Below are 25,032 nucleotides of genomic sequence, written 5' to 3'. Positions count from 1 at the left end.
GTAATTTTTCATATGGTCTTTCTCTTCTAAATATCCCAGAATATTTAGTCTTCAGTTTTGGCTTCCATTTCCTCAGCATCATCGTCCCCATCCACTTCAGCATTTTCCCTCTCCAGTCTTTCCAACTGCCTTGCAAGCTCAGTCTCATCTGTGTCAGTAACCACCTTAGGCTGAAAAAAACCCAAAACAGAACACCTGGTAAACTGTCATTAAGAAAGACCATATATATTTGTAGGCTCTGATTCTACATAATGAGCAAGAGATAAAATACATCCTGAATTAGAATTTTTGGCCATTTAAGAAATACAGAAGTTTAGCTTTTTTTAGTTTCTTAATACTTTTTTGCTAAAATTTCTTCTGGCACTACCGATATTGCTCTACTTTAAAAATGCTGCAAGGAAAAAAAATATTACATTTTAGAATGCAACGTGTTCTTACCTCCATCTGCACATTAAAGACACCTCTCTTCTCCTCAATTTTTTCTTTAATTACAGCCATGGCTTGATTTAGAACAGACAATCCTTCAGTTCTCTCCAGTGTTGTTGTAGTCATCACATAACGAGGAGGGGCTATCAGATTAATCTATCACATTGTAGGAATTGGGGGAAAAAGAAAAAAGCAAACTCAGTAACAAAAACAAAGAAAGAAAAATCTCAAAAGCAAAGTGAGCAACGCTGTTCTGAATGTACAATTCAGAGAAGAAACATTTTCCCGTTAGAAAAGCCCTTTCTAGAAGTATAAACAACTTGAACAGAAACAGCAGACAAGAAAGTGCACAGCCTGTCTGATTTCCAACATCAACATCAGTTGTTTCTGCATAGTATGTTTACTTAGACAAATTTTGTTATTGCAGATCAGTAAAAGTCTATCACAAATTTTTTCAAACAATTAGAAGACTGACAACCAGGTATGTTGGGTTTTGCTGTTTAGTTTTTTTTGTTGTTTTGTTTTTAAGATGATTGAATAAGTAAACTTTTCCTTTTGTTACAAGAAACCATTATAAGAAACCATTTTCAAAGAAGGAAGTACTTTCAAGTTTTTTGAAAACACTTATTCACTAATGCACTCAGTATCCTAAAATTGTTGGGGAGAAAAACTAGACCTGGGTACAGTAGCCATTCTACCAACACTCAAACATATGTGGACAAAACATTCCTTTTCTTACATAATTTTTTATCTGTCAAAATTTTTTGTTCCCTACCTAAGGCTGCATAAAGGAGCCTTAGGTAGGGAACAAAAACATACATGTAGGTATGTAGTGTGCCAATACTAGACTTCAATAAATTGAACAGAATAAATACAGCTTCTTGAACTTGGGAAGCCACAGCACAGTCACAGGAACAACTGCCCGCACATAGCTGAAAGGAAGTGTGTTATGTACCTGCTAGAGAAGACTCGAGAAGAATAGAGAAAGCACGTACATGGCTTCCCAGCCTCAGCTACGTGATTGTGACAATTGCAATTGCATGCTACTGGTACCTGAGGGCATTAGAAAACTTTGCTTTTGACTTCACTATTAAGACAGACACTTACTTTAATGGGCATGTTCTCTGTGGAACAGTTCAAGCCTGCTCTCAGAGCTTCTTTTACTGCATCTATGCCTTCATAACCATAACAGGCAACCTCAATATCTAGGACAGAGGAACACAATAATAAAATTTTAAAGTTACCAAAAGGTGTAGAATCTTTAAAGCTTTTAAACTTTAGCTTTAATAAAGCTTGTGAGCATCCAATGTTTATCCACAATGAGAGCCCCAGTAGCTCCCAAAGCTGAGGAAGGCATTTCACTTTCTTGACTTGTAAGTTGAGGTAAAAGTCTTCACAAATTCTTTAGACATAAAACATTTTACATCGTGGTTTGAAAAGCCAAGATATGAAATTATATACCCACATTCACTCACCTCTCACCCAATAAACTCAGCAGGAATAATTATGTATTTCACATGGGGAGATGAAGATACAAAAGCAATAAATACCAGAGAAAATGAAATATCTATCAGGAAAAATGAAACTTGAAAAAGAGCACATTCACAAATTGATGGAATTCTGTCAGCAATTACAACAGAGGCATCACTTGAGGAGCACTGGAATTATTTTAAATTTTTTTTTTTTTTTAAGGTCAGTTATATTAACATATAGTTAAAGCGATAGTTAACTATAGCTTTTTGTAGATGTTTGGAAATCAAGGCGTAGACTAGTGCTGGTCATATCTCTAATACCCTGATTAGTCTAAAGACAAAGACGACTTTACCTATGTAGCAATGGTGCAAGACTAAGCTACAGAGAGAAGTTAGTCTCACTTCCAGGTGACTAACAACAATCCGCTAATTCTCAGCTAATCACAAACAAATTCAAAGAAGAGCACCCCAGTCAGCCTCAGGATGAGACTACAAGCCAATGGAAAATTTCTGTGCTTGCTTTGAAGACAAAATTAAAAACTTAGACCATCACAACAAAATAGGCAAGATGAAGGAAGTAAGAGAACATGCTCATCAAGTAACTTTATTTTCAAAACTAATGAAGTGCTATTTATGTTAGCAACTTCATTCTTCATGGCAATCAAATCCCATTTACATTTTTGAAGTCTATGTTAACTCATGGTGATCTAAAGTAATAGGTAAAGCAATTTTTTCATTACCTTACTCTTTGCACTCTCTCCTTGACTTAATTGTCATGTGGATATGGCTTATCTTTTCTTCTCTCCACAAGTGCTAATGCTCTTCAATATACCCTTGCAGAGCAGAGGCAATTTCTCAATTTAGTTAAACGTGACGCTGCTACATTGACTATCTGTTTAATGGCAAGCATGCTTTTAGGCTGTTCAGTCAGCTGTACAACCAGATTTATGGTTTTAAAGTATGCCTTCTTAAGTAGTGCAGTCATGTGCTTTTTCTGCCCGCACTGAGCTAATAAGAGACAAACCAGCTCACACACTTTATGAATACATTAGAGACATGGTTTGCAATCAACCAATTAGAAATACACCCAGAGCAAAGTTGGACATGTGAAAATAGCCAAGTGGCTAAGACTTATGCTGTAGCTGTGCTGACAGAGACCAATCATCCTGTTAGGGCATCAAAGAATTTAACACTTTGAATAATGAAAAAGAATATTGTGGATGCAGTAATAACTATAAAATATTCAAATTCATTGTGCGTCAGTGCAATATGATAGACTGCATTATGTATCAGGACAAGTACCTTGCGTCCCAAGGAATCTGCAGTTTGGGGGAAAAAATAAAAGCCAAACCACTTTGGACTTCGAGATAGAATCCACACAGGCATTTTGCAAGCAATCCTTGATTATGGTGTCTTAATTCTGGAAGAACAGTTCCACTCAAGTATCAGCACACCAACACTAGTTTTAACTGAGTTTATAGTTTGCAGCAAGATATGCTAATTTAAGTGTCAAGACGTGTTCAATGAACATCTGGAAAGAACTCACCAGCTCGGATTTTGACTGCTTGTGGTGTCAGACGTCTGTTAATATTGTCAATCAATACACGCCTCTCTTCCTCTGTCAGATCTAGGCTATCCAGGATTGCAGGGTCTCTGAGCCAAGCAAAGCAATGTTACAGAAGTTATACTGAAGTGGAATATGACACAACACTAACTTCTGGTACTATTTCAATATTATTATGCATAACCATAGAGATCTACTAGGCAATGAGAACAGCGAAATTTCTTAAAAAGAGTCCATTGAAACACTGGAAGAAAATAAACACATCTATTTCCAAAATATTTTCTATTGGAAGCATTTAACAAAAAAGTAGTTTACTCAATCTGTTCCCAGAAGGAAATATCTGAATTTTTTTTTTTTATTATTTTTTTAATTTTTTTTTTTTTTTTAAAGGAATAACTTCTGTCCAGCTCCATTTGTACATGATACATAGAATGAGAAAAGCATCTAGCTGCTTGGTATTTATGTTCCCTCCAATGTGAAGATAAACCCGTATCGCATGAAAGAGAATCCATGATGAATCTGGGGTTTTTGAATTATTTTAGTGTTCCATTCAAACACAAGATTTTTGTCATCCTACAAAGTAACCTATGCTCATTCCGTGTTACTCTACTCCTTTTTAACAGTGACAGGATCACTGACAGATACTTATCTGCTGGCTACATTCTTGGCTACAGAAAGAATAAAGGGTTTTTTTAGATCACAAGCTAATAGTTTAAAATGCAGAGATCACAGAGGCAAACTCCTCTGCTGTTTATCCATATAAATTAGCAGCTCTTGTTTGAAGAAGTGGTGTCAATTCTCTTTATTGCTGTATTAATTTTATCCAAAATATATCTGAAACAGAGACCATAACCAAAAAGCTCCTCACAAAAATTGTTCCTGTTCTTCAGACACAGGAGTTGCAGTTCTAGGTGCTCTGGTATTGCTTTTCAGAGAATACTACTAGAAAAGCACTTCAGCAAGTATAGGAAGGCAGCAATATCCACATTTTTCTGCTCAATCACAACAGCTTTATGTAGGAGCACAACAGGAACAAATAAAATTCGCAGTCCATTGTCAGAAATCTTAAGGCGTTACTGATGAAAATATGTTTTGAGAACAGACAGCTTCAGAAGTTTGTGCTCCAACCTGAATAGCAATGAGCAAAAAATGGCATGGGCATTCAGGAATTTTTCTAAGTTTAATAGAAGCTTAAACAGCCAATGTAACTACAGTTTTTTGTTCTTCTAGTATGTATGTGTTTAAGTAAGTATTTATCAGTTACAGAACGATCTGGAATTCCTTCTGCAGCAATGTGCCCAGATTTGCCCTTTGCCAGTAAATTGGCTATCATTAGAAAACAATTATTATTCTATGAAACAGAGCACATTCAGTCCAAATGAGGATACAAGTTGTCTCTTCCCCAAAAACAGAGATGGTTTTAAGTTAATCAAAATGTTACCAAGTGCTCTGTTTCTTTAAGTCAACACAGTTTCTAAAATTCTATTACTGCCATCTAGTGTTCAACTCAAGCTCATCACTCACAGGTTTATGTGCTATAAAAGAGTAAAATTGGAAATGTTCATTGAGAAATTTATTTTTGGATTGCCAGTTTCACAATAGAATCTTTAGAAGGGAGCCAAACAGGTTAATTCTGAAAGCAAATTAAAATACCAGACTTCATAAAAAATTAAGAGCAACCTCGCTTAGTGCCTACTCCCTTGGCATCACAATTTCCAACTCTTTTCTGTTCCTAATTCCATTTCTAAAAGTTCATGATCCCATTCCCATTCTTTAAGTTTAGAAGTGTAGAGAAGTAACAAGCCAGCTCGTTGCATTTAAAAAAGAAAAATTCTGCCTGTGCAGTGGAAGAGTGGCAGTCAGCTGTGTGTAGAAATATCTTCAGACACAGAGCTAGAAATGCTCAGTAACATCTGCTTGGGACTAAGAACAGAAATTCTGACAGACAAACCAAGATCAGTGCTGCTTCTTCTGTTAGAAATGTCACAGGCTCATCTGTAGCGACAGAAGTCTCTCCAGTGTTTGTAATTACACGTTCCTCTCATAACATATTATTCACCAAGTGCCTTAGCATTTCTCCACATCAAATTCAATTACTACTTTTAAAAAACTGACATACACAGAGTAGCACACTCAAAGATGGATAAAAACAAGTCAACTCTGAGCCCTCTTTCTAAAAGCACTGAAAACTTGAAGAAAGCAGCAAGACAGAGAAACCTACAATAAGCAACTGGAAGACTGATGTCAAAATTTACTAGGTTTACTTGATCAGTACCTTCTACATACTGAATCTGGGGAAAAAAAAAAACCCCAAACCAAAACCCCCAAAAGAACATTATGGTGGATCTATTCCAGGAAATACTTCTCTGCAATTACGAAATAAACCCCTAGAAGTAGAGAAGACCTCCTTACGAGACTGCATGCTTGAATGCATCATAAGCACCATATCCCGGTCTTTTGTACTTGTCATCAAATACCCAGGCAGTTCTCTGGAACAGACTCTCAAGCTGCTCATCCTTAGTGTACTCCAAGACTTCAGCAACATGACGAAGGATGCTGTAAACCTTGAACACAAAAGAGGTATTAAAAAAAACAAAACAAAAGCCCAAAATAAAACAACTCCCCACCACTTACTCAGTTTCACACTTTCATGTAATGCCTCTTACTATGAGTTTGTACAGCATAAAATTGAGTCCTGCAGATCAAAGTCTACAACCAAAACTGTTGATGCAAAAAACAATAAAAATATCAGTGATAAAGTGTCTTGATTCTAAACACTGTATGATGTTGTAATACAGTCCTTCCCTATATTTAGCAATAAATCACATACTGAGTTCTAGGAACCTAGAAAATATCAAAACCACTTTATTAACCTCAATCTTTACTGTGTACTTATGAAGATAAAGTTATTATCTCATGGAAACTGATAGAAAAAGTATCAGCAAGTTGTTAAACAGTATATTTCCATATAAAGAAAAAAAGTTAGAATAAAAGGAATATTTAATGGTAAGTGTTCTACACAGAAGCATAAGACCACACAGTAGTAAGGGTGGAAGTTGATGCCTTAAACTACCTGCATGCCTTTTCAATAAAATTTGTCCAGAGAGTGCTAAAGCAGAATATGGTTTTGGATTTCTAATAATTTAAACTTCCCCCTTTACATCACAGATTTTCAACTGACATATTACTTGATCTACTGACTAATTAAGAAGCAGCTTACCAGAGCGTTCATGGACAGATGAGCTGATTATCTATATTTGCACGGGTAAATGAGAATCAGAGTATGCTTAATAAATGAGAACAACTATTATCATATGTCTGTGCATTTTGGTTGCTCAGGAAAGAAACCGGCAACACACTGTGCCTGCATCTAGCAAAGCAACTTACAGTCTTCGATTTTGTGAATTTGTCTTCGCATTTGATTGCCTCCTCTGGAGAAACTCTTCTTTTTGACAAATCAATATAACCTATTGGGGAAAACCATTTTGAAAGTGTCAGGCATTGTGTAAACTATGTCTAACTGCTTCAAAAGCAAAGCATAAAGAACAAACACTCTGGCTTAGGAGTTGCCCCTTGCCTACACTATCTCTACCTGTTGTTACAGAAAGTAACAAAACCAAACCTTAATGAATTTGATCAAATCATGATCCAAACTAGGGTATTAAATTATTCTTTCAACTGTAAATATTTACAATAGCAAATCTTTTATACAACATTCTTTAAAATTACTGCCCTAAGAATGTTTTCTCTGCAAACCTGGAAGAAATTTTCATATTTCAGCAGTCAGTGATCCATTTTTCTATTGCTGTACACAGTTTTGGCAAAAATCATACCAGCACACAAAGAAGCAAGTTCGATGCATGTTTTTGTAGTGCTCAACTCAATTTCATTCAAGGTTGGCACTCCATCAGTTTAGCTCTGAAGGGTTTCCTAACAAAGTAGGCCTGGACTCAAATTCTGACTCTAACTCCTTGGATAACCTTTTGGGAGAACTGTCTGTGAAAAACACTCCTTTGAACCATTTCTTAGTAAATTTGAAAAGGCCTCCACCTACTTCTCACAAACTATAGGTTCCCCAAAAGATTCAATAAAAGACCGCTATGTGAATTCCAAATGTGTTTCTCTGTTAATATAAGAACAAAATGAATTGTAAGAGGAAGTATTCTTTCATTAGAGATGCTGGGAAACTTACTTCACTTCAGATCTATCTGAAGTAAGTTTCTTCTTGTCTTTCTTTCCTCTCTGCTTTTTTCTTATCCTGTCATTCATTACTTAATCTCAGAGTTAACTGCAGTTTCAGAAGTGTTCTAGAAAACATATTACTTGAGAAACATCATACCAACAGTCAGGTTTCTAGGAGATGTGCTCACTGTTTATTTTTATTATTTTTTTATACCTGGATATAGATTTTAAAGATTGCATGGAACAGTATTATCAGAATCTGACATGTTCTAAATAAAAAATATATTAAAAAAACCTTTAAAGATTCAAATGTTCAGAAGACAGGAGAAGATGAAGTTGCCTGTACAATTTCAACTTGTAACATACAGAATTCATGTGGTACAATAATTACATACATGTCACCTATTTTATAGCCAAGGTTCAAAACCTGTTAATGAACAGGATGGACTGTGAGCATTAAATGCTCACCATTTAGATTTTCATCTGTACATCAGATGATCCTTCTCTTCAGTTAAGACTTAGAAAATCTACACAGCTATCAAAAGAAAATGCCACGTCACTATGATTTGTTGACCAAACACAGAGCTGGTAAGGACCCACTTAAGCAAATCTTTACTGATGTGATCGACCTTCATTAACCCAATTCCCAAAGGACACAGAGGAATGAAAGAATGAGCATAAATATCAGATGGCATGATGATCGTCTATTTTATTTAAGTGCCTTAAAAAAGAGAAACCCTGGCAAAACGAATTAATACTTAAGCCGCCTAGTTTATCTGCATCTTCTCTATGAATTCAATCTTGATATAGCACACAATATCCCCAAATACCTTTCTCTTTGTCAACTCTTATGACCACGACACATTCGTTTCTCCCGATGCGGATGAGTTTGTTTATGGAACGAATACGTCTTCTGGATAGCTCACTGAGAAGAATCATGCCTTCAATGTTGTTGTACTCCAGCAGGCTGACATAGGCTCCCATTTCAGCAATGGACCGAACATTGACCATCACTACATCTTCCACCTCTGGAAATTTATGCTGGTAGAATCTGCAGCTTAGTCCTGGCATTCTGGAATTTGAGCAGAAAGAAACAAAGATTTTATTTCACAGTACATCACTGCCCTCTCCTACAAACATGGTAAAAACCAGCATGAACTAGTGAGGATAGAGAGGAACACTTGTACAAAAAATTCCAAATTAGGATATGGCTTGTGCAATTCATACTTAGGTTTTAATAAAAATTAAACGATAAATTAACTAGTATTTTAGTATTAGTACAACCATTTGCTAAGATGCTAATTTTTTGCATTAAAGTAGAAAAAGCTTGCTACCCAGACTTTATTATCCGCTTTGACTGTCATACTACCTATCCATAGCACACTGTAGAGAAGAGACTTCAAGTGGTGAAAAGGTGGCACTGCACACCTTGCATTCATCTAAATTCATAAGGCTGCATAAAATTTCAAATCAGATTTTAACAACAGGAGGACATGGGAGAGAAGAAGCCTGCAGTGCTCACAAAGGCATTTGTATGCACATAATAAGACAGCATGTGACAGGTTGAGAAAATAAGAGGTAGAATGAAGCTTCTGTAGTACTGAGAAGGAGCAGACTCTACACTCCAGAAGATGACTTTCTAAACTCAGCACAAGATATTTGGAATAATCCTGTAAGACCTGCTCCAGAAACTACCTGTCAGCAAAGAAAGCAAAGGCAATAATCAGAAGAGAAGACAGAACTAGCCTGACATAAATGAAGCACTCAAAAAGAAAAAAGCACCCTGCAACATATTGCTAGTCCGGAGGAAAAAAACAAAACACCAAAACCCTGAAAACCAAAACGGGATTCTTTCATTATACATTCAAAAGCAGTACAAAATTAATGCTTCATAATCACGTAGTGATAAGAAGGAATGCTTAAATGGCTTCATTTTCCTGATGATGAATCCACATACTCATCACTGCTAACCAGGTTAGTTCAATTCCTTTTGTCTATGCCTAGAAGTTTCATACAGAAAGTTTCCTACAGAATTAGGAGTAAGACGCAGAGTCAAATGCATCACTCTTTCAGGTTTGTTGTAATCACCATTTTGAAGTTTTACTCTTGACCTTTACAGCACTGCTAATGCTTTCTAGCTATATGAGAATTTAAAAAGGACGATGGTAATGCCAAGCACTATGTACACATGGCCATACAATTCAGAAGACTGTGTCCATTCTTATTTCCATTCTTAACTTCAAGAAAAGGGAAATACAGACTAGTAAAGGATTATTAAAACAGTCCTCTAAAGTTTTCATATAACTTCATATAATTTGAAGCTGAACAAAGAACTCAAAGATTAAAAATAAAAACTTTACAGTTCACTTTTCTAGTCTACTTAATGCAGTTCAGCTCAATTCTATGTGCCTACTTATGAGAAAGAGAATAAAGATACGTTGCAAAGCATCAAACCCCAACCACAGCAAGCAAGAATGGACAAACACTGCTCTGCACACAGATTATTTTACTCCTCTCTCCATAGACACAAGCTTTTTATGTTGGTCTCCTGCGGGAAGCCTCTCAGGAGCAACACACTGCCCATAGCGCCAACGCTGGAAGTCATCTTTCCAAGACGTTGGAAACGCCTCGGCAAAGGTTTAAGTCCCCACGGCCGCACAAGTCTCTGCGGAAACTGGCGAAAATGGAGTAACTTCTGACCAGCGACTCCTCCGGCCGCCGGAGCGTGGCTGACACAGGCAAGGCCCAACGACAGCTACAGCACCAGCGCAGGGAAGCGGTCCCCAGGGCGGCCGAGAGCCGCTGCCGTACCGGGAAGGGCCCACCTCTGGCACAGTGAGGGCGAGAAGCGGGGCGGGGTCCCCGGGGATCGCGGCCTGGGAAGCTCGCAGCTGCAGCACCGGTCCCTCCCGCCCGCCCTGCCCGGGCCCAAGCGCCCGGGCCCGGCCCTCAGCCACTCCGAGTCCCCTCCCGACACGGCGGGCCCACAGCGGCGCCCCAGCCAGGAGGAGCCGCGCGCGGCCGTGTGGCGGGGACAGACCCCAAGGCGGCGGCGCGAGCTTCTACCTGGCTACGGCCGAGAGGTCCCGCTCTGCGCTCGCGGCCCGGACTCTCGCGCTGGTCCCGCTCCTCCCTCAGCGTGCGCCTGCCCGCCGCTGCCTCACTGCGCAAGCCCCAGCGCCCCCGCTCGTGCTCCTCCGCACGCGATAGGCCGGCCTCGTGGCCCCAGCACCATAGAGTCTCACGTCGAGGCAGAAGGCCGCCCTTGGCTAGAGCGCCCCCAGGGACCGGGCGCCCAGAGCAACGCGGGCGGACAGAGTCAGAGACCTCCGAGTGTCACAAACAGACCCGGGAGCCAATTACGTCTCTTCCTTCCCGTCCCCGGCGACACGTGACCACAAACGACGAGGGGGCCGCGCCGGCATCCGGGTGCTCAGTCCGCCAGGGCTCCGCCTCGCACGGGGGCGGGGACAGCGCGGCCGCGTCACGTGACGGCGGCGGCGGTGACAGCGGTGACAGCCGGAGCGGGCCCCGCTGCCCTGCGCCCCGCCTGCTCCCCCCGCCGCCACCATGTCGGGCAAGGACCGCATCGAGATCTTCCCCTCGCGGATGTGAGTGTCCGCCGGGCCGGGCCGGGCCGCCCCGCGCGGGAGGGCGGGCTGAGGGGGCGCCGCGGACCGGCCGCCGCCCCTGCCCCGCTGCGCCGCGCCGGCTGAGGGGCGAGCGGCTCCTGGGCCACCCCCTGCGCCGCCCCGGCGGGGTGAGTGGGCCCGCTGCGGCGGCCGGGCCTGGCTCGTGCCCCGAGCACAGCCGCGGGGGCGGGTTAGCGCCGAGGTGGGAGCGGCGGGGGCCCGGGGCCGTGCCCGGGGCAGCCCTGGGCGCCGCCGAAGCAGGAGCTCTCAGGGCTGCTTCCCGTGCGGGCTCCGGCCATGGAGATCGTTCTGGTGGTGGTGTGTCTGCTGCTGGCCCGGGCGCGCTGCGCCTCCAAGGAGGGTCTGCCTCTGGGATTTGTGTACAACTCTGTGATAAGCGGTTGAAGGCAGCAGTTAGATCCGCTCTTCGGTTTCTCTTTTCAGCCTCAAAATTCAGCCATCAGAGGGCCATTACAGGGTCCAGTACCAAGAAGCAAGCGGCTTTCAGTGTGTGTGGGGGGCATTTAAAATCATGCAATTACACAAACCTTGATTTTAAAAAGAGCAATTTGTAGAGTATTTGTATAAGAAAAAATGCACAAATCGAACCATAGCTTCCCTTCACTTTCTAACAGATGATACTGCTGTACAAGAGGTTGGCCATAAAGTGTTAAAAAAGAAGGAAGTAAAATGCATGAAGTGCAGTGGACAGTCAAGTAATTTTCCAGATGCTGACAGCAAACTATTTGTCATGAAATCAGATGTCTCCTGACAAGGCTTAGAAAGTTGCCAACATTGGAATGAACACAAACAATTGAAACTGATCTGCTAATAAAATTGCTGTTTTAATAATGCTGTTCTGTTTCTCTTCAGAACCTTCCAGGACAGAAAGACTTTGCCTTAAGGTGAAAGGTTGTTTCAAATCTTCTTGCATAAAATTGTGTTGATGCCTGGATGTAGTCTTTTTATAAAGGTGCCTTGCAGGACAGAAAACCTCAAATGTAAAATAATAATTATTCTCATACATGAGCTCAGAACATATGAAATAACAGTTTATATGGCAAGATTAATACATTACATGGTAAAGGTTCTGTTTTGAAGCTTAGTTCAGAAATAAATTATTGTATATACTAAAGTCACTGGTCTCACTCCTGCTCTTTGATAGTGCTCTTTTCATTCAGTTTCTATGTCCAAGGAGGAGGCACTTCAGTCACTTTTGAAAGGTATTTGGTTTTGTGGGCTGTCATTGTGGCAAGAAGGTGGTAATGTACAAAGGCTTAATATTTACAAGCTCTGTTTCAAATGAGGTAACAGACCAATAATGTGGGTGATGTTTTGATAGGAATGTAAGTTAGGATGATAAAATAAAGATGGCCTGCCTCTGCGGCGGGTTTTTTTTTAACTGTCAGAATTCACAAGGTTTGGGGTTTTTTGTTTTGGTTTTTTATCTTTATGAAGTGGCTTGCTGGTATGGGCCTATTCTGTGCTGGATATGATCAATTACAGAAGCTGCTCAGTCTCCTTGACAGTAAACAAGACTTTGTTTAATGCACTCTCAGAGCCTGTGAAATCTTGCTTGAACTAGAAGGTCAGCCAGTCTCTGGCAGGTGGTGAACAGAGCGAACTAGTTCAAGGTGGTGACAGAGACCTGCTTGTTGTGAAAGTAAAGCTGCCTTTTTACTCTCTAACTTCTTTTTTTTTTATCATAAGTATTCAGAAAGTATTTGTGCTTTTCAGTTATAAGTATTTGGTGGACATTAATGGAGCTATTCTCATCACATGCTAGTAAATGTGGAAAGTAATGGATTCCACTGTGTAGGTAGAATCTTAATTATACTTACTTTTTCCAAGGTCAGAGAGGAAGTATATAAGGCTCCTCTTCACATAGAGTTGACTTGAGTATTGTCCTTTGTGTGTAGTGACTGTGTGTACAAAGTGATAGCTTAAGTTAGCACAACTTGTGGGTTTTGTAGTATAGAAGATTCTTCAAATTAAAATATACTTCACAGCAGAGAGGGAAGCAAGGTTTGGATCCTTCTTCAGTTCCTAATACCGTACAAGAAACAAGAAAAAAGTGTGCTACTGAAAGTAAAGGATATATAACGCTTCAGATAGCTTACTAATATCCCTTTTAAACTGATGCTACTTATGATTGTCTTAATTAGTTTGTAAATCTCCTGTGCAGCAAATGAAGATATCGAATCATTGTACTTTCTGACTTTCTTTAAACCAGAATGTACAATGGCCATATCTTGTTGCTCTGTAAAATCAGAACACAGCATCAACAGTTACGATCACATGAAGAATTTGCTGTGTTGTCTGATTTTGAGAAGATGACGTAGCAGTAAAATAGCTTAAAAGCAATACAGTGTCATACTGACAGTGGGCTTTTGGGGTAGTTTGATTTCTGATGCATTTCTGGTACTTGTAAGGCATCAAGAAAAATTAAAACTCTTATTTCCTATTATGGAAGTGCTGAGAAATGACTGGTCAATTTTCCATGATCTTTGACTTTGCAGATAATAACCTTGTAATTCTCACTGATGAGGGAGATAAATGTAATAAATTCCCTTTATTTTAAACAGGAATATAAAATTCTATCATGAAGTGGCCATCCTGTTTTACTGCATTGATGTTTCTTGGTTGCTTCATAATTTCAGTCACGTCCATGTCAGAAAACTTTGCATAAGTTTTTTGCGTAATCCCTTCAGATGGTGCAGGACATTTTTATTTATTCCTCGTTTAACAGGGCTCAGACCATCATGAAGGCTCGTTTGAAAGGAGCCCAAACAGGTCGTAACCTCTTGAAGAAAAAATCTGATGCTTTGACACTTCGATTCAGGCAGATCCTTAAGAAAATTATTGAGGTAGGTAAATTAGAATTTTCCTCTGTTTGGCTCACTTTATTTGAAAGCTGTCTGTTCTGTCAGTTGTGCATTCCCATTCTGCTAACTTCATTAGGTAGGCTAGAATGTACGACAACTTTGTGGATAACCTGTTTTTTCTAAGTGAGGCTACTGAGGACAGATGAGCAGAATTATGTTTTCCTGGCTGCAGCGATACAGAAATTTTCTAAGAGTTAATATTCTTCACCTCTTTCCAACCAGTCCTAGGCTCTGCTTTCTTTTGTGTCCCAAGTTCACTATCAGCTCTTCTACATTACAGGGAATTTGCTCTGATGCTGCCAAATACTTTAGGAGTGGATTTAACATGTTCTGTAGCCGTATTTTTGTTGCTTTATCTGGCTTGAGAGGATACTGCAGATCTATAATGTTTCCTGCATGACTAGGTACACTAGAAAGCAAAAGTTTTGTCCAGATGGAACTTGTTCCTTTATGAAGAAACACTGAGTCCTGCTTCTTCCTTTGCAACGTGAATGACAAATCCAAGACACTCAGTAGAGCCTGATATGGCTTGTTCTGTTCTACCATACTGGATGGGTTTTAGTTGTACTGTTTTGGCTACAACTGCTACGATATCCATAGTTAGCAGCAGTGCTTTGTTGACATGCTGTAGGCAAGCTCTTGGCACTCTGTATCTTGTTTCCTATAGACTGTCTAATACACGAAGGCTCTTGCTTCTCAATAGCATGCTTTTTAGCTATAAGGGCTTCAAATGTGTAAAAATTGGGAAAAAAGTAGGAGGAGGAGAACGCAGCTTCACAAAGCCACGTACATCTGTACGTTGAAAAACAACTTCAGCTGTTTCATAGTATTCAGTACAATATGAAGGAAGAGTGTTTTCCTACCGAGCCATTTTATTGTGATTTAACCCCCATGTAGTAGAATTTCATGATTATTAAGACAGACAAGTCTTTTGCCCTGTCTGTGAGTTCTACACTGGGTCAGTGAAACAGCTGAAATATTTATTTTTTTGCCAATCACCTGGTAATTATGATTTGCAGTTTGAGAGTAAACTACACATACAGGACTTTCTCACTCTCTTAAATTTCTCATTCTTCTCTTTATGCTGTTAGTTATTTATCCTGGAAAAGGAGTAATGATGTGCCTTGTATTTGCTGCCTCTTTTTTTTTTTTCCCCAACAGACTAAGATGCTGATGGGTGAGGTGATGAGAGAAGCTGCCTTTTCACTTGCTGAGGCAAAGTTTACAGCAGGAGATTTCAGGTGAGGATTGCTGATCTTGTGGATGTCCTACCCATGGGAAAGAGCGATCAACAAATTGTTGAGTTCTCTTTTGGAAAAAAAGTAAAATTCTTAAATGCACTTTAAAAAGAAAAAAAAAAGACAGTGGACAAGGTAGGACAGGATGAACTGAATTCCATTAGGTAAAGGTAGAAGACATCACTGCAGGAGAGAGATAATTAGCACGATGAAAACTTATGCTCCATTAGAAGCTAAACAAAGTGGAAAGATTAACAGAATTTACTTTATGCACAAATCCTTGATTTGAGAAGGTGTTGCTTTTTGCAGCTTGGAATCTAAAATGTAGGGAAACAAGAATTTATAGCAGAGTATTGGACTATTTATTATTTTGTTCTTTCTTGTGAATTTGAGGGCTGGATGTAATGTGTGTTATTTTCTCCCAGTAAGTCATACAGAAATTTTACTAATTGTTCTAACCTCCTATCTCATTGACCTCTTGTCTCACTAGGGCTAGTGAGGGCTGTTTGTGAGAGCGGAAACAAATCTTTTTCCTGCAGTAGGATATTTTTTTAATTGTATTTTAATAAATTAACAGCTCTAACTAGGGTGTTTGTGTAATTCATTCAAGTGTGGGTAGATCTTGTGGAATAAAGTTGGGGAAGTATTAATGATTCAGCTGATGGTACTACCAATTAATGGGGAAGAACTAAGTGATTAGACATAGTAACAATCTATGTGCTGCTGGAGAAAAGTCTTTTTGCCCTTTCATTTGGATAGGGTGCTGTTTCCTGTCCTAGTCAGTCACAGTGTTTAGCTATAAACAATAGTCAGATTCCACCCTGTAAGCAAACTGTACTTCAATAGAAGAGTTGGCTATAGTGACCTGTTCTTGGAAGACCTTAAGACACTTCAGAATTCTTCAAGATGAATTGTTGTACAAGCTTGTTAATATGATAGAGTTAGTGGATAAACAAACTCATAACTGTTCAGAAAGAACAAACACATACACACTGAAATGAACAAAATGTCATGGCCTTGGTCTGCATTAAAGCCTCGAAATTCCTTCACTTTTATTGGGAAAAAAGTCTCACAGGTTGATTAGACTCTATTAAAATATTTTAAAGTAATTTGCCAGATAACTGGCTAGTTTTTAGATATGCTTTGTATACTTGGTCTAAGACATTTCTAAAGTTACATTTCACAGACTCTGCGTCTTACATTTCCAGACATTGCTCGAAACGTATTTCTTTCAAAAATTCTGTGTTAGCTTTGAAGTCTGTGTTAGCTTCGAAGTCTGTGCAATGAATTGCATAGAGAATTGAGCTGAAGACAACTTCCAAATCTTTACTATTTGATAACTACTTCATCTTGTATATAATGAAGACTTAATGAACCACTTCAGCTTTCCTGATTAAGACGTATATTTTCTTCCTTACAGTACCACTGTGATCCAAAATGTGAACAAAGCTCAAGTCAAGATCAGAGCTAAAAAAGACAATGTAGCAGGTGACTCTTTTCCAGACTATAAGTATTTCAACTCTTAAGGGAATTGTGGAAGGAGACTCTGAAATATGCAGGAATGTATCCAAACACTGTCTCGTCTTCTTTCTCTTACTCATCTAACAGTAGGAACACTTGTAATTTGCTGGGTTTTTTCCACATACAGCAGATAATTTTTATATTTAGTTATTTACCTCTCATAAAATCAAATGAGTGTGCGTAACCTGCAGTCCAATTTCTAGATCTTTGGATGAAGCATAATTTCCATAAAGCTTTACTGAAAAATATATCAGGAAATTAAGTATCAAAAATTAAATAAGTTTCAGAAAATTAAATATCAATAATTGTCTATGAAGAAAACAAGAAAGACAAATCAAGATTGAATGCTTAAAATATTCCTTAAGCACAGGGAATACAATCTAAACAGAAACGTAATAAAATTGAACACTGAATAAACCGGAATACTTCCCTGAATTGTTCATGTGTGTCTATCTCTGTGATCTCAATACAATTCTGAAGTTCCATATTAAGATGTCAGAACCAGCATGACTTAATTCCAAGCTATATATGAACATTTTGGAAACATAAACTTCTGAGCTTACATAATTTATTAGAAGCAAATGGGGTAAAAGTGAGTTGTACTTAATAAATCTATAACCCTTTATATCTCTTACACACATTCTTGTTCACTTTTCTCAGGTGTAACCTTGCCAGTTTTTGAGCATTACCAGGAAGGAGGGGACAGTAAGTACAAAACAAATATTTTCTGTCTTAGGTGTACTTACGGCTGTTCTATGCTAATACAAAAGTACTTGTCATGTCTTGCTGATAAGTCAGTTTACATTATAGGCATAGGTGTACTTACTTCCTCTATGATGCTTTGCCCTGTTCCTGTGACATGGAGGGATTATTAGGGATTATAGTGGATTTTAATTTCCTAAATCAGGGAGTTTTTCAGATGAGGAGAAGGCTTGTCTTGAATTACCAGGTTTTGAGATTGGTAGGTCTTAGTGTGGAAATGCACACCAATGATCTGTAGCAATATAAACAACTATAAAGACAATTTGTTAATGGGCAAAGGCTTTAGCTTGTCACTTGCTGAGCTGTCTGTGTCCCTCTAATTTGTAAAGTACTAATTTTTATCTAGTAAGAAAACATCGTAGTAGCAATAGCAACAAATACCATTTGATGATTTTTTTTTTCCAGGCTATGAGCTGACTGGCTTGGCCAGAGGTGGAGAACAGCTGGCTAAGCTGAAGAGGAACTATGCCAAAGCTGTGGAGCTGCTTGTGGAACTGGCCTCCTTACAGGTTGGTGGGAGGAAAAAAAGAAGGGGACCGCTGGTTTCTCACTGTTCTGAAATGAAAGTAATGTAATCTCAGTGATTGTAGCTTAACACTTCGAGCTGTACTATACTCCTTTAGTCCCAGTGCTGTACAAAGTTGCAAACCTTTTTCAGCCATAAAACAGAGTTACATTATTGCTTCAAAGAAGTCCTTATTCCTTAATACTAAGAAGAAGCTTTTTTTGGGAGTTAGTATTTGTAACTGCTAATGTGCAGTGTTCAGCCTGCTGCTGACACTAGTAGAAAAAAATTCTGCTCCTATCAATAATGTAGTCTGTAACACTACATTATAGACTTGGCTGTGGCTTTCAAGTGCTATTTGGTTTTGTGTGTAGAATTGATGGAAATGCTAAAGTTGTCTTGTTATGTACTAATTATTTAATCCCATTCCATCAGACATCCTTTGTTACTTTGGATGAAGCCATTAAAATAACAAACAGACGCGTGAATGCAATTGAACATGGTGAGTATTTTTCCATTGGGATGCATAATATTTTTCTGTATCTACGCAAGATGAGGAGCAGGGTCATGGAAGCCACTCTTCTTCTGACTGCTTTCTTGTTAGTAGCATTTCTAACTAGTTCAAGACCTCTTCTGAAAGCATTACAATGAAGCATATTGCAAGTAAGAACAAAAAATTAAAGCCTAGTGGAATGGACGGGAGTACACAATCAATGAATATGCAAACATGAGAAAGTAATCAGGAAGTTGCATTGAGAACCTATAGAACAAAGATTTCACACACACATTCTGGAGTCTCTGCTAGTGACTTGAAATTATTTGGTCAAGTCTGTTGACTAGAAACAAAAGACAGATGTTTCTATGTGTTAAGATGTTCTAATACCTAGCATAATAGCTTTTAAAACTGCAATGGTGGTGTCCAGTGGAGAGCTGGTGACTTTTTTTTGTTTGTTTTGGATGGGATCGCAGAGTAGGCATCCAGAGAGAAATCCTGGTAACCTATTCAGGCTCGTGTTACAGGAAACAGAACAGTCCTAATGTCAATACTCTGGTATTTTTTTTTTTTTTCATCTGAATTCCTTATCCTTCATGTTCTTTTTTGTAAATTTGTTTCTTGCAATTTCTTAAGTACTACCCATGCACAATATTGCTGTTGTTCCTTTTGCTGCAGTAGCCAGGGTGCTTTGATTATTTCAAGTTCCACTGGGATTTAATCATGTTTGCATGTATGCAATAACTTATTTCAGTACATGATTCTAAACCATCCTTTTCAGTACTGTTTTTCATAGACTTGTTCCTTTGAACGTGCAGGCCTTATCTGCAGCTTATCACTCTGCAAATTTGATTGTAGGAAAGGTTTCCTGTGCAGCCTTCCAAATAACTTTGGTAGTGCTAATAACAGCTTTCTGCGTTCAGAAAGTGATTCTGACACATAGCTTGCCCAGTTTGGTGTTAAAGCTTATCTCTTCCCTTGCGATGGTGTTATATTTCAAGTAGAGATCATAATTCTGTGATTAAAAGTGCTATATTGAACAGATGTTTCTGAAAGGATATGATGGAAGAACATAGTTTTAATTCAAATCTTGCCCACCTCTTGCAGTTTTAACCACTTTCGTGGGGAAAAAGGACCTTACAAACAATCAGAGATCAGTGCTTACTGATTCCATTGCATCTTTCAAAAGAATACGCTATGGGAGATTCTGTGATGTTGAGAGTCCTAGTTTAGTCCTGGACTTACTGAAGAAAACAATTTTGTGTACTTGTCTATAATGAAATAGTATGAACTTCCATGAAAGACATGTAAATTTCCCCTAGCCAAAAGAATTACTAGATTGACTTTAAATAGCCATCTGTGCAGTGCATTAGATAACTTCCTGGCTAATGTAACAGCCGTCCAACAACTTCCTTATTTATTTTTTAGTGATTATTCCCAGGATCGAGCGTACTCTTTCTTATATCATCACAGAACTGGATGAACGAGAACGAGAGGAATTCTACAGGTAAATATCTAAAACAAGACTAGACTGGTCTCTTTCTCAAATAGACCATTTCTCAGAAGGCACTTAGGAGAACTATTAACCAAATCTGGCAGCGAACACTGTTAAACATGACCCGGTTCTTACTGCACATTGAGCTTCCAGAGCTGGGCAATTGGAGGTCTGCAATTACTTGTCTCAAAAGTTACAAATGAATCCCTACCACTAGGTTGTACATACCTGTCATTATGATTCCTCCAGAGGGAATGATGTGATACAGTACACTGAGGTGTTCTGTTTTAAGGACACACCTCTGCCATAGCGGTCAGCGTTCTGGGCTACCTCAAGCAAAAATGTCAAACCTGAAATGAATTAAAGGAGAATTAACTACATTAAAGACAAGCAGAGTAGTATAATGCAGTGCTTAAGGTCAAGAATATAATTTATAGTTTGGATGAAGAAATGCGTTCAGCTGCAGAGATGAAGTTTTTCAATGGCAGCAGCTAGCGATAAAAGCCTTTTGCCATTTGTTATAGGATTTTCATTTCCTGGGGAACTTCTCTAGGCAGCTTTATCATATCCAAGTTGTATGGCATCTTTGCTGCTAGCCTGTTTTAGGAAAACATCATGTTGCTTTCACAGATAAACCACATTTCTCTTCACAGGTTAAAGAAGATCCAGGAAAAGAAAAAAGTATTGAAAGAAAAATCTGAGAAAGAACGGGAGCTGCGCAGGGCTGCTGGTGGGGAACGCGAACCAGCCAATCTCTTAGCAGAAGAGAAGGATGAAGACCTTCTCTTTGAGTAACCCAGCACAGTTGTTGTATATGGAGCAGGGGACCCAGAATACAGAATGTCCAATTGCAATATAATTCAGGACATGTTGCCTCAATGATACTTATGTGGCTTCTCAGTTGGTGTATAAGTTTTGAGTTGAATGGATTGTGGATTTCTCCTGGGAGAGTAGAAATCTGGGAATTTGACTGCAGCGTTAAGAGGAAAAGGTGAGATGAGCCAGATGCTTTACTATCAGGAAAGCCTTCTATTGCGTGCTCAGCCTGTTTCTTCACTTAGTAGGAAAGACTGTCCATAGCTGTGTTTTTTGCAGGATGGCTCTGGATTGACCTAATCAGATTCCTCTTCAATTGCTCCCCTTGCTAGTGCATGCAGAAGAAAATGTTATTTAGAGAGGGAGATGCACGTAATGTTCTTCTATTAATGTTTAAGTTGCTTAAAGCAGGTATTGGCACAGCTGAAGTCAGATGTCAGTAAAGACAACTCTAGTTTTCTAACCTGCTGATGAAATCCACAGTCTTCTGTGATTTATTTTTGTTGCACGATTGTTACCATTGGCCTAAAACATCTATGGTTTTAATTGGAGGTTCTGCCAACTTGTGTACTGTCTGTGCTAGAAACAAGTAAAATTTTTAAATGTTAAATATTTGGTGTCTGGCTCAAGCTGCTAGAAGATGGTGGTCTTAAAAGCCTGGAAACTGTCATGTTGATTTCAAAATAAAACCTTCTCTTCATCTCCTGCCCCCAGCTTAGAATCTGCACTGGGCACATCTCTTTTCAGCCTGTGTCCCCATACAGTTAACCTTTACTGCTTTAGATAAGTAACCAAGGAGAAGTGGCTCGCTCCTGCCACAAACACAGAAACTCATCTCAACTATCCAGGTGCATGTTGCTCCAAATCTTCATTGCAACAAGTAGATTGGCAAGCAAGGCAGGGTTGAATGTACAGTAGTCCATCTTAGCTGTGATTCTTCATGTCCTAGACTGATTAGGGAAGTCTAGGAGAGTGGCTGATAAGCAGGGTGTCACTGAATGCTGCTCGGTTTGAAGGTCTGTTTTTCCCAAAGACATTGGTTTGCAATTGGCAAACTGAACGCATGCCATAATGGTAGTACTAGTACATTGTCTCTAGTACTACTAGTCTCTTCCAGGCAAGCATCTTGTTTTAAACACGATCCAGCACTTAACTGCAGATGCAGGGGTGCAAGGAAATGAATTTCTACTAACACCTTTAAAAAGTCATTTTGTAATCACATGATGCACAAGGCCATTTTTCTCTTTTGAAGCTGAAGCAGCACAGCTGACCAAGTCCATACACTGTTGTAAGACAGAGGTCCAGCTTGACGGAGAGAAACTGTAGATCTGAGGACATGTTGTTACCTCTCCTACTGAACGCATGGTGTCAGAACAGAGAACATCCTGTAGGGCACTGATGGATCACAGCATCTCTCTCTCATTCAGCAAAATGGCAGAAACAAGACTCCCAAGATCCACTACAAGAAGTAAAATTGTACAGTGATTTATTTTAAATCTAGAAATATTTTACATTTTTACATTAGTGTGCAGTTCATGATGTCTCAAAATACAGAGTGCAGATACAGGTATAAAAGTACAATGTGAGGCTAACCACAGGTCTCAGTAAAATTACCTTAATTATTTAAGGCATTAAACCCCCCATCTTATATTTTAAAAAGTTACATTCAAAAATTCTTTTATGCAATTCAGCTAACATTTTTAATTAAATCTGGACTGGTAAAAATGCAGATACCCTCGTTTCAGTCTGATACGGCTCACTACAAAGCCTGTGATAAGGTTGAAGAGTTTCATCAGTGAAGTTTGCATATTCTCTTTTACTCAAGGGAATTAACGTCATTAAAGAAGGCAGAATAATTTCTCACACAAGGTAGTTCCAGGTCCAAACTGGCAACAGATGGACACCCAAGTACATTTCTCAGTGCTGGCTCAAGCCTTTCCTTTCAGCAGGAGACAAAGCTAATGTTGGTCATAAACTATCATAGCACCTCTTTCTACACGGATGTCAGCGAGTATTGTGTGCCTTAGGAATTAAGAGAGTAGAGCCGAACTTCAAGCAACATTCTTTAAGTCTACATTCAAAAGCTTATTTGTGTAAAAACAGCTTCCGTACACCATTTCAGAAAAACTGGGGACACAAATATTAGTCAAATACATTAACGGCATGACTTACTGTGACTGACACTGCCTATGAACACTGAATACCTAAGAGGGTTCAGCAACCATCTTGAGCCGACTGTGACTGCAAGAATTTGGACAGTACATACATAGCTGAGCTATGTTACCCTTACATTTTACTGCTTTCCACCTTCTTGTCCAACTATGAAAGAGTCAATACCAAAAAGCCTAATACATCTACAATCATCTTTTTTAAGAAAGGGTAAAATCGATACAATATTTTGTCATCTATGAAACACTGACTATATCCAATATACCTGAACATTGTCGTTGTCATAAACTATGGATTAAACTGAGAGTGTGCCTGCATTGTAAGGCAAAAAGCCATTCTTTTGAATATCCAGCCCTTAGGCCAACAGCTAGAACATTATTATTTCTAACACTGAATTGAACTGAAGATACTAAGGTTTCCAATCCCTTTTCTTTCTGAAGGGTCATTACTTATCCCCACTAATTGCCTAATTGCTTTTCAGCCCTAAATACTAATTAAACCACCAAATAATTCTGCTTTCTAACAAGATAGGAATGCACTCTATACTTCCATTTTTCAATAGAAAAATGTAGTGAACGTTAGTTCAGTAACTAGAAAAGATAGCTGACTATTTCTTTATATCTGCTGTATACTTTGAGCTTTCTAACTATGGATGTGAATTTGTTCCATTAACATTTGGAGAAGGAATATATGCAAGACAGAATGGAAAAAAATCAACTACTTTTTCATCCTTCAACATTAGACAGGAGTGAACTACACATTGACGTAACTCCAGTGTTTTACCTGTAGGAACAAAGAAACAGTATGGCTAAAATTAAGATATTCACAGTCAAGGTTCTTTGTGCTACCCAAAATCAAAACAGCCAAGATACTACTATTCAGTTAGCTTCAGCAATAGAACAGCCCTGCTGCAGATGCATAGCCTTAGTAGTTAAACCCTCACAGCTCAGAGTCATTTGAGGATGCAGAGATGTTCTGATCTGCTTTGCAGAACACACTAGGATACAGACCTTGCCTTTTGTTTCAAGTTTTTTGCTGTTTTAACAATTACAAATACTCCCCTTTCTTGTGACTTCTCAGTCATTTACCAGTGTTTTACACATCCTTTCACTGCAGTACTGAGCAAATACAGGACAATATGCTGGCTAGTGAATTACAACACTCATTTACAAAACAGTAGCTACATTCAGCTATTTTAATTCCAGTTAGTTATCCATTAGACCAACAGCCACAAGATGAACCATTTGCAGACATTAAAAAACCCCACTATCCTCCAATGTTCAGCACATCAGTCTACTTTAGTCAGTATTCTGTTATAAAACATGAGAACTTAAGTTGACTTTTAAGCAGCATGTCTTATAACTATATATTTTTCACAAAAATATAACCTCTGCCTTTCTAAATATCTCTACAGATCTGTGGAAAACAGCAGCTCCAATCAGTCAATATGTTTTAAAGAAAATTCCATAAAAATTATCACATCTAAAAGATCAATATAATATTCATCTTTGGACCTAAAATTAATGTGCAGTCAAATCTGATTTTAAAAGTCTGACTAAAAAGACACAAGGACTGAAACATTTACATTATACACATTTTCCAATTACAGTGCTATTAGAGAATGGAATGTTTGAGAATTAAAATATTAACTCAATCCTCACAGGGCAGCTCCAGACCAGAGCGGCATCTTCATTCTGTGTATTTTTTTTGAACAGGAGAGATTTCTCACTAATGTTAACATTTTTCATGTGTAGATTATTTCTCCGCCCAATGATCTGTAGAATTATGCTCCTGAACTACCATCATGTCCCACAAAGTCATTAAGTTAAGTGTTAAATAACATTCATATTTATAACTATGTGACAGCATGGA

The 25,032-nt window shown here is 38.9% G+C and overlaps 2 protein-coding genes across 2 annotated transcripts; one reads left to right on the top strand and one right to left on the bottom strand.

The window, feature by feature from the left end:
* Positions 1–9: 9 nt before the first annotated feature.
* EIF2S1 (eukaryotic translation initiation factor 2 subunit alpha) lies at positions 10–10,776 on the bottom strand. The gene is made up of 8 exons (XM_059819428.1): positions 10,711–10,776; positions 8,475–8,716; positions 6,850–6,929; positions 5,875–6,026; positions 3,445–3,551; positions 1,534–1,631; positions 439–582; positions 10–170 (listed from the first exon to the last, which is right to left on the bottom strand). The coding sequence occupies exons 2-8, from the start codon at positions 8,713–8,715 to the stop codon at positions 45–47; spliced, it is 948 nt and encodes a 315-aa protein (XP_059675411.1). The 5' UTR covers position 8,716; positions 10,711–10,776; the 3' UTR covers positions 10–44.
* A 399-nt stretch (positions 10,777–11,175) lies between these two features.
* ATP6V1D (ATPase H+ transporting V1 subunit D) lies at positions 11,176–21,670 on the top strand. Its single transcript, XM_059819518.1, has 9 exons — positions 11,176–11,255; positions 14,026–14,143; positions 15,323–15,402; positions 16,820–16,887; positions 17,581–17,625; positions 18,088–18,191; positions 18,623–18,689; positions 20,109–20,187; positions 20,829–21,670. The coding sequence occupies exons 1-9, from the start codon at positions 11,215–11,217 to the stop codon at positions 20,968–20,970; spliced, it is 744 nt and encodes a 247-aa protein (XP_059675501.1). The 5' UTR covers positions 11,176–11,214; the 3' UTR covers positions 20,971–21,670.
* The last annotated feature ends 3,362 nt before the right edge of the window (positions 21,671–25,032 follow it).

Source organism: Gavia stellata, chromosome 7, assembly GCF_030936135.1.
Source record: "Gavia stellata isolate bGavSte3 chromosome 7, bGavSte3.hap2, whole genome shotgun sequence".
NCBI lineage: Eukaryota > Metazoa > Chordata > Aves > Gaviiformes > Gaviidae > Gavia > Gavia stellata.
Note: the sequence above shows the minus strand (reverse complement) of the source record. Positions and strands in the feature narration are given on the sequence as shown.